At 44.2% G+C, this 16167-nt stretch overlaps 1 protein-coding gene and 1 long non-coding RNA gene across 4 annotated transcripts in view; one reads left to right on the top strand and one right to left on the bottom strand.

The window, feature by feature from the left end:
• Positions 1-1699, top strand: part of LOC125448386 (uncharacterized) — a 46994-nt gene extending 45295 nt beyond the window's left edge. The window contains exons 3-4 of the long non-coding RNA XR_009443508.1: positions 1294-1369; positions 1548-1699. This is a non-coding gene — a long non-coding RNA (uncharacterized LOC125448386). The remainder of the gene's footprint in view (positions 1-1293; positions 1370-1547) is intronic.
• LOC125448204 (receptor tyrosine-protein kinase erbB-4) overlaps positions 1-16167 on the bottom strand; it is a 161463-nt gene that overhangs the window by 26817 nt on the left and 118479 nt on the right. For 2 of the 3 annotated variants that reach the window (XM_059643387.1, XM_059643385.1), the window contains exons 15-19: positions 14405-14559; positions 13323-13394; positions 5175-5310; positions 4751-4873; positions 2536-2634 (exon numbers count right to left, since the gene is read on the bottom strand). In XM_059643387.1, coding sequence (XP_059499370.1) covers positions 2536-2634; positions 4751-4873; positions 5175-5310; positions 13323-13394; positions 14405-14559 — 585 coding nt within the window. Of the gene's footprint in view, positions 1-2535; positions 2635-4750; positions 4874-5174; positions 5311-13322; positions 13395-13467; positions 13513-14404; positions 14560-16167 lie in introns of all 3 variants that reach the window. The other variant, XM_059643386.1, reaches the window with a different exon arrangement.

The following is a 16167-nucleotide window of genomic DNA, read 5'->3' as shown; positions in this document are numbered from 1 at the left end:
CTTTTCAGATTGGTTGAGATTCTGTTATTTTGATTACTTACAACCATAACCTAACCCCAGCTTTCAGAGCAAGAATAATCCCCTGGTTGTCTCGTTTCTTTTTATCTGGCTTACTAACTAGCTGGCTGCTAGCACTTGGAGTAAGAGGGTTCATTTACCAGAGAGGGTTGTCAGTCCCTTGTTACCTTTGCAGTCACAAGTGATCATAGTCCAGTCTGTTTTGACTTGTCTCTTTCACCTTTAGAGGGTTGTTGTTTGAAGTTACTTTTGTATCTCTAGTTTTGACATTCTGTGGGTCTCTCTCCACACAGCCACTCAATGTAAATCTGCAGCCAGTTTTGCCTGTATTAGCACTCTTAAAAATCACACTTTAGATTTACAGACTCAAGATGCTTAGAGTACTTTGGGATTCTGGACCTGTGGTCATGACAGTACAACTATTGTGGTAATTTTACAAATTTTCTGCACTATTATTTGGCCTTGAAAGGTCGACAGAGCAGATTGCAGCAGTGTCAAAACTGTAATATTAATAGCCCAGTTTTTAAAAAAAAATTCAGATGACTAGACGTTATTTCCTTGAAATAATTCAAAAAACAGCAGACTGGTTATTGAAAGAGCTTCCTAGTCATTAGTTAGAAAATTCTGGTCCTATTTTAAGATGGTTACCTACTGTCCAATACAAGATACAGAACAAAACCATGGAGGAGCCAGAAAAGTTACAATGCCCTTGTTCAGAGATAGTAGGAACAACAGAGCCTGGAGAGTCTGAGATAACAAGGTGTAGAGCTGGTGAACACAGCAGGCCAAGCAGCATCAGAGGAGTAGGAAGCCTGACGTTTCAGGCCTAGACCTTTCTTCAGATTTCTCTACACCTTGTTATCTCAATGCCCTTGTTAAGTCTGGATTTGACAACACCAATATTCCTCTCCCTGGCTTTCCATCTGCGATTCCACAAACATGAACTCATTTAAGCTGCTTGCATCTTAACTTACACCAAGTCCAGTTCACCCTTCATCCCTGTATTTACTGATCTACTTTGGCACCTAGACTGGTGATACCTCAATTTTAAAATCTTCAGCTTCAAATCACTTGTTAACTACATCCCTCCAGGCTTCTGTAACCTCCTGTGGTCCAACAACCCTCCAAGATCTCTGCACACCTCCAGTGATGGTTTCTTGCACCTCTCCAACTTTGATCATTCCACCTTTAACAATTATGACATCAGATCCATTATGCAATTATGGATCTGAGGTCACTCCCTAAACTACTCCACTTTCTTTCTTTCTTTTACAGTGCTCTTTATAACTTACTTCTTCAACCAAGCTTTTGACTTCCTGCCCTAATACATCCTTACATGGCTTCATATGAGGTAAGTGTTCTCTGATAACACGCTATCACGACGTTTCACAATTAAACATGCTGTATAAAGGAGAATTGTTGGTCAGTACTCCGGCTGTACGTTCCAACTGGGCTCACAGTTTTATTTTTAAGTTGATTTTGCTTCTTTTTTCCCCCACCAATACTCTTCCATCCTCTCCTTTCCTCAGAAACAGTTCCACAAGTATTGAACATGTACATGAGGTCTGCGCTATCCGCACCCCCAATGGAACTTGACATTGGATCCCAAAGGCTGGAGGTCAGATCATGACCTTTGAACAGTTAGCCCTGGCCTCTCCCAAGGGATAGGCAACAGTGCTGCTCTCCGGTGAGTTAATACTTCCTCTGTTGTTTCAGACTGAAAGTACAGCTCCCTCCATGCTGTCCCTATCAAACACTCCCAGAACAGGGACGGTATGGGTTAGATACAGAGTAAAGCTTTCTCTACACTGTCCCCCATCAAACACTCCCAAGACAGGAAGTACTGATTGGAGGCAGGATTTTTTTTTTAAAGTTGAGAGGAGAAAAATATAAAAAAGACCCGAGTGGCAACTATATTTTACATAGACTGTGGTTCTTGTATAAATTGAGCTTCCAGAGGAAATAATGAATGTGGGTACAGTTGTAATATTTAAAAGACTTTTGGATAAGTACATGAATAGGTAAGGTTTAGAAGGATATGGGCCAAATGCAGGCAGGTGGAGCTGGTTTAGTTTGGGAACATGGTCAACATGGACTGGTTGGACTAAAGGATCTGCTTCCATGCTGTGTGACTCTGTTTGCAGGAAAACAAATCCAGCTTCTCTAATATTTTGAAAGGACATGCAGTTCTGGTCGCTCAATGTGACACTAAACCATCAATCATGTTCAGTTGGTCAGTGGTAAATTAACTTATATAAGCCTAGTCTGCGCAAGGAGTCTCTGTAGCATGGGTTAGAGAAGGGATATCTATCCATGCTCATTTATCCAACAACACTTGCTTAGACTGAGATGTAATACCCCATGCTTCAAAAACCTGCTAACAGTAATTCGAGTTTACACATGCCAAATAATAACTCAGACAATAAACCAAAGGGTTGATAGTTAGGAGCCGCACTTAGGATTACATACATAGTCATGCATGAATTTTCACATAGACCCGAAGGAAAGCAGACTTACTTCACTCACGCCTCTTGAAGTCTCACAGTGACGCCCTTCCTGCAGGACCTTGATGGCCACTGGAATCTTCACAGTCTCTCCCTCAGGAATCCAGAGCCCCTGGGAGCAGGAATGTTACCAGATCATCAAGAATAAAGTTAAAGGTGGATTTCCATTAGCCTTGGATCTGGCTCAACACCATATGACCAGTCTGACACTGTTGTAAGTTAAGCCAAACATCACTTCATCTCTGAATTGTTTACACAAAAATCTTTCACATCCTATTACTGAAACTCTTTCCAAGGTATCACAGTTTCTAACCAAGAAATGGTAACAAGTTTAGATTGGTAAATGAGCAACCCAATTCCATTCTTGTGATAATGGGAACTGCAGATGCTGGAGAATCCAAGATAATAAAATGAGGCTGGATGAACACAGCAGGCCCAGCAACATCTCAAGAGCACAAAAGCTGACGTTTCGGGCCTAGACCCTTCATCAGAGAGTGGGAATGGGGTGAGGGTTCTGGAATAAATAGGGAGAGGGGGAGGCGGACCGGCGGACCGAAGATGGAGAGAAAAGAAGATAGGTGGAGAGGAGAGTATAGGTGGGGAGGGAATAGGTCAGTCCAGGGAAGACGGACAGGTCAAGGAGGTGGGATGAGGTTAGTAGGTAGGAGATGGAGGTGCGGCTTGGGGTGGGAGGAAGGGATGGGTGAGAGGAAGAACAGGTTAGGGAGGCAGAGTCAGGCCGGACTGGTTTTGGGATGCAGTGGGTGGAGTGGAAGAGCTGGGCTGGTTGTGTGGTGCAGTGGGGGGAGGGGACGAACTGGGCTGGTTTTGGGATGCGGTGGGGGAAGGGGAGATTTTGAAGCTGGTGAAGTCCACATTGATGCCATTGGGCTGCAGGGTTCCCAAGCAGAATATGAGTTGCTGTTCCTGCAACCTTCGGGTGGCATCATTGTGGCACTGCAGGAGGCCCATGATGGACATGTCATCTGAAGAATGGGAGGGGGAGTGGAAATGTTTTGCGACTGGGAGGTGCAGTTGTTTATTGCGAACCGAGCAGAGGTGTTCTGCAAAGCGGTCCCCAAGCCTCTGCTTGGTTTGCCCAATGTAGAGGAAGCCACACCGGGTACAATGGATGCAGTATACCGCATTGGCAGATATGCAGGTGAACCTCTGCTTAATATGGAAAGTCATCTTGGGGCCTGGGATAGGGGTGAGGGAGGAGGTGTGGGGGCAAGTGTAGCATTTCCTGCGGTTGCAGGGGAAGGTGCCGGGTGTGGTGGGGTTGGAGGGCAGTGTGGAGCGAACAAGGGAGTCACGGAGAGAGTGGTCTCTCCGGAAAGCAGACAAGGGTGGGGATGGAAAAATGCCTTGTTCCTCCAGCCTCACATTTTATTATCTCAATTCCATTCTTGTGTCAGTTCTGTATTAACATAAGTGTTTTTTCTCACCTTAAATCCCTGTACTGTATTAAGAATCTAAAAGTCACTTAGAATCGAATCTGTTCCTGTGTAAGAAGTGAAAACAGCCCAGCATTGCTGACAAGCTGTACATATTTATAAAACATTTCCTAATTTTAGAAGCATGCAAATCAAGCAATATTAATGTCAAATTGAGAGGAACTGATCATGTGTGTCGGTTTGTTCAATAGTAAGCTGCCTAGAAAAACTGGGCAGAAATGCATAATTCCTGCAGAATGGTCATTTTTAAAAAAATGTAAGTGGTCTGAGCAGAAACCGGGGTGTATTCATTTGCTTGCTAATGTTCGTAGAAAAGGGAGTGTGAGTATCATGTGGGGAAAGTACCAAGTAGTTACACAGGATTTTTTGAGGGCTGGACAAGACTAACGTCATAAAATTAGTCAGCAGTTTCTACTAGGAGTACTGGATCATGTAACCACCCCTGTAAATCACAGGGATTTTATCCTGGAGGCTTGGTGATGCTCTCTTCCATCTTCTTTGGAACCAATAATGATTTTCCTATTGTGTACTAACAGCTATTCATTTTTTTGGTTTTATTCTGAATGTAAAACCACATATAATTGAAAATTGAAGTGACCATCAACTTCAACTGCAAGAGAAAGGAATGTCACCTTCTTGGCCATGTAGTTACAATTCAGCTGTCTTGAGCATCAAGGGAAGACCTCGACAATGCTTTTTCAGAAAAGTAACGTTTGAAGAAAGGGACTATTGACTTTGTAATTTCACACATACTATCCTTCCCCACCTTACCTTGTACACTGTTCCAAATACTCCAGATCCCAGCACCTTTACTTTCCGCAATTCTGTCTCCTTCAGAATTCGGGTGTTTACTTGATTGGGCGAGTCAGCATTGGGATCAAGGGGCTCAAGCATCTAATGAAAAGAAACAGAAATCAAGTCAAAATGTCATCCTTTTATCAATAATGGAGATATCTCCAGATAAATCCATGAAGTGAGACAAAAACTGTTAAAGAAAAAACTTTTCCCAACATTCTCATGAAGTTTAACCTTCCTTTTTTTTGTATTGACTCAGCCCAGCCAACTAACAAGATTTAGTGAAGCTCCATGCAACCTTTAGAAAGCAATTTCAACCTGAACATAGTGGCTTCACTCACATTCTGAAAAGTTCCCCCTAAAACAGTCAATCTGTTCCAACTTCAGGTTGACCTCTTACCTCCTTCTCTAGGTATCGGCGCATTGCTCTCTTCTTCCGAATGATCTGCCTTCTCCAGTAAATGAGGCCCAGCAGCACCACAAGCATCACGGCCATCAGCCCTCCAACCACTGCTGCCACAATCTGAGGGATTTGTCTAGGTTCAAAACAATGCATGTCAAAGCAGGGTATGTCACGCACAATGGAGCATGAAATTCCTATTGTTAAAGTTTCCAAGAATATTGAGAAATGACATGAAAGCAAGAGGTTAGAACAAGGGAAGCCACACAGAGCTTTAAAACATACCAAATTCGCTGTGGAAAAAAGGCAGGTAAATGTCTTTGTTTGTTAAAATTTGCAGAAATGAACAAGGGCATCTGGAAAATGCTGGAACTCACAGAGACATTTGTGAAACTGTTAAGGTAAAATATATCCTGGTAGTGTGTTGGTTTACGTTGCATGTGTCACACCAACATATTGCAGGGTCAAGCTCACCAAGGAATAAGGAACAGCTCCTCATGTTTTTTTTTTCCCCAGTTTTCTTTGCTCATTTTCTGATGCAACTGATTCTTGCTAGGATAGTGTCTTGCAGGTACCAGCTTCCCTCCATTATCTCCACAAAATTATTTTTCATGTGACTACACAGCAGATGTCAGCTATTTACTTATAGGAATAGGAAGGTGTAGCATAATAGGGACGGGCAGCCAGCAATGCACACATCCCATGAATGAATAACAAAATATCAAATGAAACGGTCTTCCAGTAACACACCTGAACTTTCCAGCAAATGCTACAAGTTTCCGCTCCCAGCCATTAACTATGTTTTACCCCTCCTTAACCCAGAGGTTATGAAGCCAACTGTAGCACCCACCCACTGAAGTAAGAAGTCACACAACACCAGGTTATAGTCCAAGATAATAAAATGTGAGGCTGGATGAACACAGCAGGCCAAGCAGCATCTCAGGAGCACCAAAGCTGATGTTTCGGGCCTAGACCCTTCATCAGAGAGGGGGATGGGGAGAGGGAACTGGAATAAATAGGGAGAGAGGGGGAGGCGGACCGAAGATGGAGAGTAAAGAAGATAGGTGGAGAGAGTATAGGTGGGGAGGTAGGGAGGGAATAGGTCAGTCCAGGGAAGACGGACAGGTCAAGGAGGTGGCATGAGGTTAGTACGTAGATGGGGGTGCGGCTTGGGGTGGGAGGAAGGGATGGGTGAGAGGAAGAACAGGTTAGGGAGGCAGAGACAGGTTGGACTGGTTTTGGGATGCAGTGGGTGGGGGGGAAGAGCTGGGCTGGTTGTGTGGTGCAGTGGGGGGAGGGGACAAACTGGGCTGGTTTAGGGATGCAGTAGGGGAAGGGGAGATTTTGAAACTGGTGAAGTCCACATTGATACCATATGGCTGCAGGGTTCCCAGGCGGAATATGAGTTGCTGTTCCTGCAACCTTCGGGTGGCATCATTGTGGCAGTACAGGAGGCCCATGATGGACATGTCATCTAGAGAATGGGAGGGGGAGTGGAATTGTTTTGCGACTGGGAGGTGCAGTTGTTTGTTGCGAACTGAGCGGAGGACACCAGGTTATAGTCCAACAGGTTTATTTGAAATCACAAGCTTTTGGAGTGCTGCTGCTTTGTCAGGTGGTCACTTCACCTGACAAAGGACCTTATCCACTGCAGTCCAACATCAGCACCTCCATACCAATGACGTAACACACTGATAACTAACTAACAACACCCTGCAGTACAGATATTGGCCATGGTATGAACCAGCTCTGTGCTGATACTCTCAAAATTCAGTATTCCAAGCCATTAGTAGCAAACAGCAAGGTGCATCACAGTAATTAAGTTGATTAAATGGGTTCTTTAAAACTCTGGGGAAGGAGGAGAATGAGGTGTGAAACAAAAATCACAGGGGATTTTCAGATGTGTACCAAACAAGACATTTATTATTCCAATAAGCTGGAATTCCCCTGTTGACAGGACAGAAAACTTTGAAGATATGTTGAATTATGTGGGAAAAATGGTCAGGGTTTGTCACTTCTCGGAGAACAAGCACCCAGTGTCAGCATTGCCCTCCCATGCTAGGTGCAGCACTGCTGCAGTTAGCATAAAGCTGTCTCTGCTCTGCTTCAACCAGAGACACAGGTGGACGTTTGCTATGGCACAGTGTGACACTTTCCATTTCACAAATTGGGAGTTCAATTTTGAATGGTATGGATTTTAATCTTTCTTTAACTCACAGAGGCTTACAGCACTGAGAAATGTTGGTCATCCCTTCACGCCTGTAGCAGCTCTCCATAGGAGCTACACTTCGTTCCACTCATCTGCGCTTTCCCCATGTGAATGTTTATCTTTTATATTTATATCCAATTTTCTTCTGACTGTTAGTACTATTCCTATAATCTTCAATTTAAATTATGAGTTTATCATTAAACAAAAAATGCCACAACTGCAGAAACTGCTGGAAATCAGAAACAAAACCACAGATTGCTAGAAAAGCTCAGTAGGTCTGGCAGCATCTGTGGAGAGAAATCAAAGTTAACGTTTCGGGTCCAGTGACCCTCCTTCAGAATGTTCTGCTGAGATTTTCTCGCAATTTCTGTTTTTATTTCTAAAGTTATCATATCTAGACTTTCTGCAGATTGCATTCATCATCATAATTTACATCGTCTGAAACCCTTTCTTTGACTTTTGAATCTTAGCTCAAAAATATAATCATTCTGCTTCTTTCCTTAGTGGTTAGCATTATGTTACACCTACATTATAGGGTGACTTGTATGTTGCACTATTTTTACACACTTACAGGAATCCTTTTGGAAATGGCACAAAACTATAATAAAATATTTCTAATGAGACTTGACCTGTCAGGATAATAATCAGAAGTTTATTTAGAATCAGGCAACTTTATTTGCTTAATATGCTAGGCATTTGGGTTTGTTTTTATCTTTAGAATCTAGAAAAACAGGCTAAAAATAATTGTAAAATGATAAGAACATCCATTGCCATGCATCCTACTTTTCTCAGTCTCAGAAATGTCCAGGCCATTAGATAAAACCAAATACTCAGCAAAATCCCAATGCAAATGTCAAATGATTCCAGTGAAACGTGCAATTAAATTGACATCACTTTTAAAAAATATGTAATAGCTAACATCATCAAATGAGCAAATTGTCTATTATGGAAGATTTTAGATTTTTATATTTGTTTTCTCTTTATTCATTTGTCAGTGGCAAAACCAGCATTTATTGCCCATCGCTAAATGCCCTAAAGGTGGTGGTGGTGAGCTGCCTTCCTTAACTGCTGAATCCTTAAGGATACTCGCAGTGCTGCTAGGAAGGGACTTCCAGGATTTTGAACCAGTGACAATGAAGGAATGATGATATATTTCCAAGAAAGAATGGTGTGTGACTTATTCTCATGCATCTGCTTTCCCTGTCCTTCTAGGTGGCAGAGGCTTGGAAGCTGTTGAAGAAACCTTGCTTTGCGTCTTGTGGATGTCGCACACTACAACTGTAATGCAGTCATTATGATCTTAAAGTGTCCTTTCTTTACATAACTAAAGATTAATGGTCATAAATTCAGTCTTCCTATTTTTCCCCTCTCTGAACAATGTTGCACAAGTTTCTCTAAGTTGCCCGAACAAGAAGCTAAGTCTCATTTTGTGAGTTAGCTTTCACAAACATATTTTAGAATAGGAACAAGACTCCCTGAGTAGCAATAAAGACAGGATACTTTTACTACTTTGAACTAGACTTATTCTCCCTCTCTGATGAAGGGTCTAGGCCCGAAACGTCAGCTTTTGTGCTCCTGAGATGCTGCTTGGCCTGCTGTGTTCATCCAGTTCCACTCTTTGTTCAGTTTTCTTTTCTGATTAGCTTTACCAACTAAGCTTCCAAGAAACCATTCAGTTGCACTGCATTTTCAGTGGTAGAGCACAGCAGTGGGGGAGGGAAGTATGGCAAGGACCACAGGGGGTTTGGAGAATGAAATGTTGTTTCCAATACTGCACGTTTCTCTAAACAAATGAAACTTGACCATAGCTGAAGGGTGGGTGAGTAGGAGATTTCTCCACAGTTAATGAAAATGTTTCAACAGTGACTTTGTAACGCAGCAAACATCATTCGTATTTGTCTGTAAAGTGATCTTGTCTTACTCAGTAAATGTAAGATTAAGAGGACACAAACATTTTGTCACTCCACTTTCTCCACCTTGGACACTGCATTATCTTTGTCTTTACGTTTGCACAGTAGAGAAAGGAAACAATTTCTCAGCCAGACCTTTATTTATTTTTCCAACTGAGTAGACAGGCAGGACAGTTCTGTGTTAAAGTGGTGTGAGAGGGGAGAATGGGTTGACTTGTACTCATTTCCTCCTCCTTGACTGGGAAAGTGGCTCACCTAGACTGATCACCTATTCCTTGACAGCTTGAGATCCCATTATGCAGGAAATTGTGGGCACATACCAACATCTCTCGCCCTGCGAATCAAGGAGGTGGTAGATTGCTGCATGGTATCATCAACTGCCCACTTCACATTTGCAAACTTCCAAACTGAAATACAGATCTTTCCACACAAAACACATAGTGCAATCCAGCAACACAGGATAATGTTGCTGCCCTGAATTCCTACCAGACGCAGCACTTCTTAAATGATGAGAGTCAAATTGACAATGTTTGCTTGAGTATACAGCCAGAAATACCTCATCTGTAAGAACTCTGTAGAACCAAGCTCAGTTGAAAACATTTAGTTTAGCAAATACAGTAGAATCTATCCTCATTTTTTGTCCAGATTTCTCCCTTCAGCTTGAGCTTAGTAAACACAACTCAGAGCTGGGTCAGTGATACTGGGAACTGCCGATGCTGGAGAATGCAAGATAATAAAGTGTGGAGCTGGATGAACACAGCAGGCCAAGCAGCATCTCAGGAGCACAAAAGCTGACGTTTCGGACCTAGACACTTCATCAGAGAGGGGGATGGGGAGAGGGTTCTGGAATAAATAGGGAGAGAGGGGGAGGCAGACCGAAGATGGAGAGAAAAGAAGATAGGTGGAGAAGAGAGTATAGGTGGGGAGGGAATAGGTCAGGTCAGTCCAGGGAAGACGGACAGGTCAAGGAGGTGGGATGAGGTTAGTAGGTAGGAGATGGAGGTGTGGCTTGGGGTGGGAGGAAGGTATGGGTGAGAGGAAGAACAGGTTAGGGAGGCAGAGACAGGCTGGACTGGTTTTGGGATGCAGTGGGTGGAGGGGAAGAGCTGGGCTGGTTGTGTGGGGGAGTGGGGGGGAAGGGACAAACTGGGCTGGTTTTGGGATGCGTTGGGGAAAGGGGAGATTTTGAAGCTGGTGAAGTCCACATTGATGCGATTGGGCAGCAGGGTTCCCAAGCGGAATATGAGTTGCTGTTCCTGCAACCTTCAGGTGGCATCATTGTGGCACTGCAGGAGGCCCATGATGGCCATGTCATCTGAAGAATGGGAGGGGGAGTGGAAATGGTTTGCGACTGGGGGGTGCAGTTGTTTATTGCGAACCGAGCGGAGGTGTTCTGCAAAGCGGTCCCCAAGCCTCCGCTTGGTTTCCCCAGTGTAAAGGAACCCACACCGGGTACAATGGATGCAGTATACCGCATTGGCAGATGTGCAGGTGAACCTCTGCTTAATATGGAAATTCATCTTGGGGCCTGGGATAGGGGTGAGGGAGGAGGCGTGGGGGCAAGTGTAGCATTTCCTGCGGTTGCAGGGGAAGGTGCCAGGTGTGGTGGGGTTGGAGGGCAGTGTGGAGCGCATCATCCTCCAATACTTCCGCCATCTACAATCCGATCCCACCACCCAAGACATTTTTCCATCCCCACCCTTGTCTGCTTTCCGGAGAGACCACTCTCTCCGTGACTCCCTTGTTCGCTCCACACTGCCCTCCAACCCCACCACACCCGGCACCTTCCCCTGCAACTGCAGGAAATGCTACACTTGCCCCCACACCTCCTCCCTCACCCCTATCCCAGGCCCCAAGATGACTTTCCATATTAAGTAGAGGTTCACCTGCATATCTGCCAATGCGGTATACTGCATCCATTGTACCCAGTGTGGCTTCCTCTACATTGGGGAAACCAAGCGGAGGCTTGGGGACCGCTTTGCAGAACACCTCCGCTCGGTTCGCAATACAACTGCACCTCCCAGTCGCAAACCATTTCCACTCCCCCTCCCATTCTTCAGATGACATGTCCATCATGGGCCTCCTGCAGTGCCACAATGATGCCACCCGAAGGTTGCAGGAACAGCAACTCATATTCTGCTTGGGAACCCTGCAGCCCAATGGTATCAATGTGGACTTCACCAGCTTCAAAATCTCCCCTTCCCCCACCGCATCCCAAAACCAGCCCAGTTTGTCACCTTCCCCAACTGCACCACACACCCAGCCCAGCTCTTCCCCTCCACCCACTGCATCCCAAAACCAGTCCAGCCTGTCTCTGCCTCCCTAACCTGTTCTTCCTCTCACTCATCCCTTCCTCCCACCCCAAGCCGCACCTCCATCTCCTACCTACTAACCTCATCCCACCTCCTTGACCTGTCCGTCTTCCCTGGACTGACCTATTCCCTCCCCACCTATACTCTCCTCTCCACCTATCTTCTTTTCTCTCCATCTTCGGTCCGCCTCCCCCTCTCTCCCTATTAATTCCAGAACCCTCACCCCATCCCCTTCTCTGATGAAGGGTCTAGGCCCAAAACGTCAGCTTTTGTGCTCCCGAGATGCTGCTGGGCCTGCTGTGTTCATCCAGCCTCACATTTTATTATCAGAGCTGGGTCAACTGTGAGCCCATGTGGCCCAACACCAGGTTTGGCAGTGCACTCTGCAACAGAACCACCAGGCAGCTCAATATTATGTTAATCAAAACTAGGGAGCTAGCAACTGAATGATTTCCAGCCAATTCTTGTTAAGAAATCCTTACAGATGAGGTTTGACTGAAACAGGAAAGACCAACAACCAAAGCAGGACAGAGAAATGCAATATGAAGGCATGTTGCTGTGCAGTGATCAAAAATCTGGTTAACAAAGCACTGCCAAAGACACAAAAGGAAGCATCCTATTTCTAGGGCATGAGGGTGATGGGAACGGATTATGCAATTGAATGACTGTTACATACTACACAGATTATTGTTACAAATAAATGGTTATTTTCTGTTGTACTCTGATCAACAGAGATAACTTAGTGAGTACTGTGACAGGGAGTGAAACATCCAGGGTTGATTGACAAATTATTTATCTCTTCATGTCCCAAAATAGAACTTATGACAAGATCCTTTCTTGACTTCGGTGGCTTTTCATTTTCTATCCAGTAACAACATCAGATATTAGACAGGCAACCTCCAACACAGGACTCCCTGACTTGATGTAAAATTCCCAGCCTCTAAAACAGGGCCTCTCTTAACGCAGAACCTCTTCTCTCTGATAATGTGGAGCTCACCTGTTGATTCAGGGTGATGTTACCCTGCAGATTTAATGTTGGTGCACTGCATCACAAAAGTTGCCTTTGTTTTCTTGCGTGAAATATAGCAAAATCTTTGTATCCAATGCACCCTGCCTTCTAATAAATGTTGCCCTTTTCTGTTTCAAATTCAAAATGATACTTGTCACCAGCAAGCTTCCAAGGGCATGAGGGTGATTTTAGTTTTCCATCTTTCCATTCTGTCAGTTCTCCACAGTGCTCTGTCTCCTTGCTGGAGTTTACTTTTATAGACATGTGCTATGCCACATCACTTGAATGGCTGTTACTTCTGTGTAATGTTCTAGACAGTGAGTGCCACTAGGCCAGGTAACCATGGATCACGTTTATGGCTGAGTGTCCAGACAAGTCACTCAAGGAGGAGTGGGAATCCTGGTTGATTTCCCCCGACTCATTCCACATGCTGAGTCCAAACATCAAATATTTCATCCCAGTTTCCAAGTCCATTATGAGCAGCTCATTGAACATATAGATCAGGTACTCAAACAACTTACTTGTGAAGTAATGATATATAAAGACTTTTAAATGTGAGCCACCAAGAGAAATTCCTAAGTATTATTCAGTAGAACAGAAAGTGATGATATTTTCCTCTCAAATCTTTCCTCTTTGCCATTCAAATGTAATGTTACACTCTCATGTCACAGCTCAGATCCAGAGTGGGGCAAGTGGGGAGGATGTTACCTATTGTGTAATGCTTTGATGGGAGCCATCCAAGGATAGCGAGAACAGTCCAGCACAGTAGGACCCTTACACCTGGATTTAATCAGAATAAAAGATGAAAATCACAAGGCAGCATGCACGCACACATATACACAGTCAACTGTACCTATGGACAACCTCGCCACAGTCCGCAGCCCTTGAACCTCGGCACCTGGTATTGTGGCAAAAGAAAACAAGTGAAAACCACAAAGCATTTCTCAGGCCAACATTCAGGAAAGAACTCAACTCAATTTAAATGTAAAATAATGTGGAAAAAATCTCAGGGATTCAAAACATACGCTTTGCAATAAATCAACATACATATTGGTATTTTGCTCTGTCGCTCATGTAAAAACAAAATCTGAAACGTCAGACTGAGAGATTGTCAGGTGAGCAAGTCAGCCATCAACAGCTAGGAAGAGGGAAATCTCAATCGGGGTCCTCAAGGCTTATTACTACGTAACACATCCCAGCTGGGACATAAGGATCAAGACAAGATCGATTGTGATCTTGATGCCTCGTAGTGAACAGCGCTTCTCCCAAAGGCTAGTCAAAATTGGGAATGTGCCTTTGTGAATTCCAACTACTGTGGCGCAACAGTGATAGTACACAGACGCAAGGTCACTAAATGAACACATTGGAAGGAGCCAGTTTTTTATAATTTAATTGAGCGTGTGACTTCAGGATTTTATTTTTAAAAAACTCTAATTTTCTTCCTGAGTCCTCACTGGGATACAGGCTCAAGTACCTATTATTAATGCACGAGCCTTAACTGTGAATATTGCCTGCTGTTCACTACATGAGGCATGAAGATGATGACTGATCTTGTCTTGATCCTGATGTCCCTGTTGGGGGTTGTTACACAGTAATAAGACTCAAGGACCATGGATGATTTTTTTCCCCCCTCCCTAAGCCAACCGTCCAGAGAGTAATTATTGTTCCAGTTGAGGGGGCAGTCAATTTATTCAGCATAGAGATAATCCTCACACCAGTCAGTGTGTGAGCCCCTCTCCCACTCGATTGTGGGAGCCCACAGAATTCAGAAGTAGTTACTCCATACCCACCCTTGGGTACAGTTCTCATGGCAAGGTTTGCATTCTTTGTTCTTGTCTGGATATTTGAAGATGAGACCCCTCTCTCCCTGGATTCCTTCTGGACACTTTGCCACGCAGTTGGGTCCATCTTTGTAATGAGCGCACTGAAAGCAGTGAGCAGGTCCCTGAAGAGAACAAAAACAATGATGAGATTACATCAGACAAAATGAGTGTCTTTTTGGATAAATGGCACCCTTCCTGTTCTTTGTACTCTCAGTATGTAGAAATCAAGAGTCACCACTCCAATTCCTGTTGTGACCCCTTCCCTGAAAACTATGAATCTCCTCATTCCCTCAGTCTCTTCACCCCAACCACCCCCAATCCACTAGGAACAATCTGATAAAGAAGTTGAATCTCTTGTCAAGAAGAAGGAGGCTGCTTATGTAAAGATGAGGCGTGAAGGCTCAGTTAGGGTGCTTGAGAGTTACAAGTCAGTCAGGAAAGACCAAAAGAGAGAGCTAAGAAGAGCCAGGAGGGGCCAGGAGAAGTCTTTGGCAGGTGGGATCAAGGGAAACCCTAAAGCTTTCTATAGGTATGTCAGGAATAAAAGAATGACTAGAGTAAGATTAGGGCCAGTCAAGGACAGTAGTGGGAAGTTGTGCGTGGAGTCCGAAGAGATAGGAGAGGCGACAAATGAATATTTTTTGTCAGTATTCACACAGGAAAAGAACAATGTTGTTGAGGAGAATACTGAGATACAGGCTATTAGACTAGACGGGATTGAGGTTCGTCAAGGAGGAGGTGTTAGCATTTCTGGAAAATATGAAAATAGATAAGTCCCCTGGACTGGATGGGGTTTATCCTCGGATTCTCTGGGAAGCTAGGGAGGAGATTGCAGAGCCTTTGGCTTTAATCTTTATGTCGTCATTGTCTACAGGAATAGTGCCAGAAGACTGGAGGATAGCAAATGTCCCCTTGTTCAAGAAGGGGAGTAGAGACAACCCTGGTAATTATAGACCAGTGAGCCTTACCTCAGTTGTGGGTAAAGTGTTGGAAAGGATTATAAGAGATAGGATTTATAATCATCAGGAAAGGAATAATTTGATTAGGTATAGTCAACATGGTTTTGAGAAGGGTAGGCCGTGCCTCACAAACCATATTGAGTACTTTGATAAGGTGACCAAACAGGTGGATGAGGGTAAAGCAGTTGATGTGGTGTATATGGATTTCAGTAAAGCATTTGATTAGGTTCTCCACGGTAGGCTAGAAAATATGGAGGCATGGGATTGAGGGCAATTTAGCGGTTTCAATCAGAAATTGGCTAGCTGTAAGAAGACAGAGGGTGGTGGTTGGTGGGAAATGTGCATCCTGGAGTTCAATTACTAGTGGTGTACCGCAAGGATCTGTTTTGGGGCCACCGCTGTTTGTCATTTTTATAAATGACCTGGATGATGGTGTAGCAGGATGGGTTAGTAAATTTGCGGATGACACTAAAGTTGGTGGAGTTGTGGATTGTGCGGAAGGATGTTGCAGGTTACAGAGGGACATAGATAAGCTGCAGAGCTGGGCTGAGAGATGGCAAATGGAGTTTAATGCGGAAAAGTGTGAGGTGATTCACTTTGGAAGGAGTAACAGGAATACAGAGTACTGGGCTAATGGTAAGATTCTTGGTAGTGTGGACAAGCAGAGGGATCTCGATATCCATAGATCCCTGAAAGTTGCCACCCAGGTTGATAGGGTTGTTAAGAAAGCATACAATGTGTTAGGTTTTATTGGTAGAGGGATTGAGTTTC

This window comes from Stegostoma tigrinum, chromosome X (genome assembly GCF_030684315.1).
Source record: "Stegostoma tigrinum isolate sSteTig4 chromosome X, sSteTig4.hap1, whole genome shotgun sequence".
Taxonomy (NCBI): domain Eukaryota; kingdom Metazoa; phylum Chordata; class Chondrichthyes; order Orectolobiformes; family Stegostomatidae; genus Stegostoma; species Stegostoma tigrinum.
This window is presented reverse-complemented; position numbering and strand designations above follow the sequence as displayed.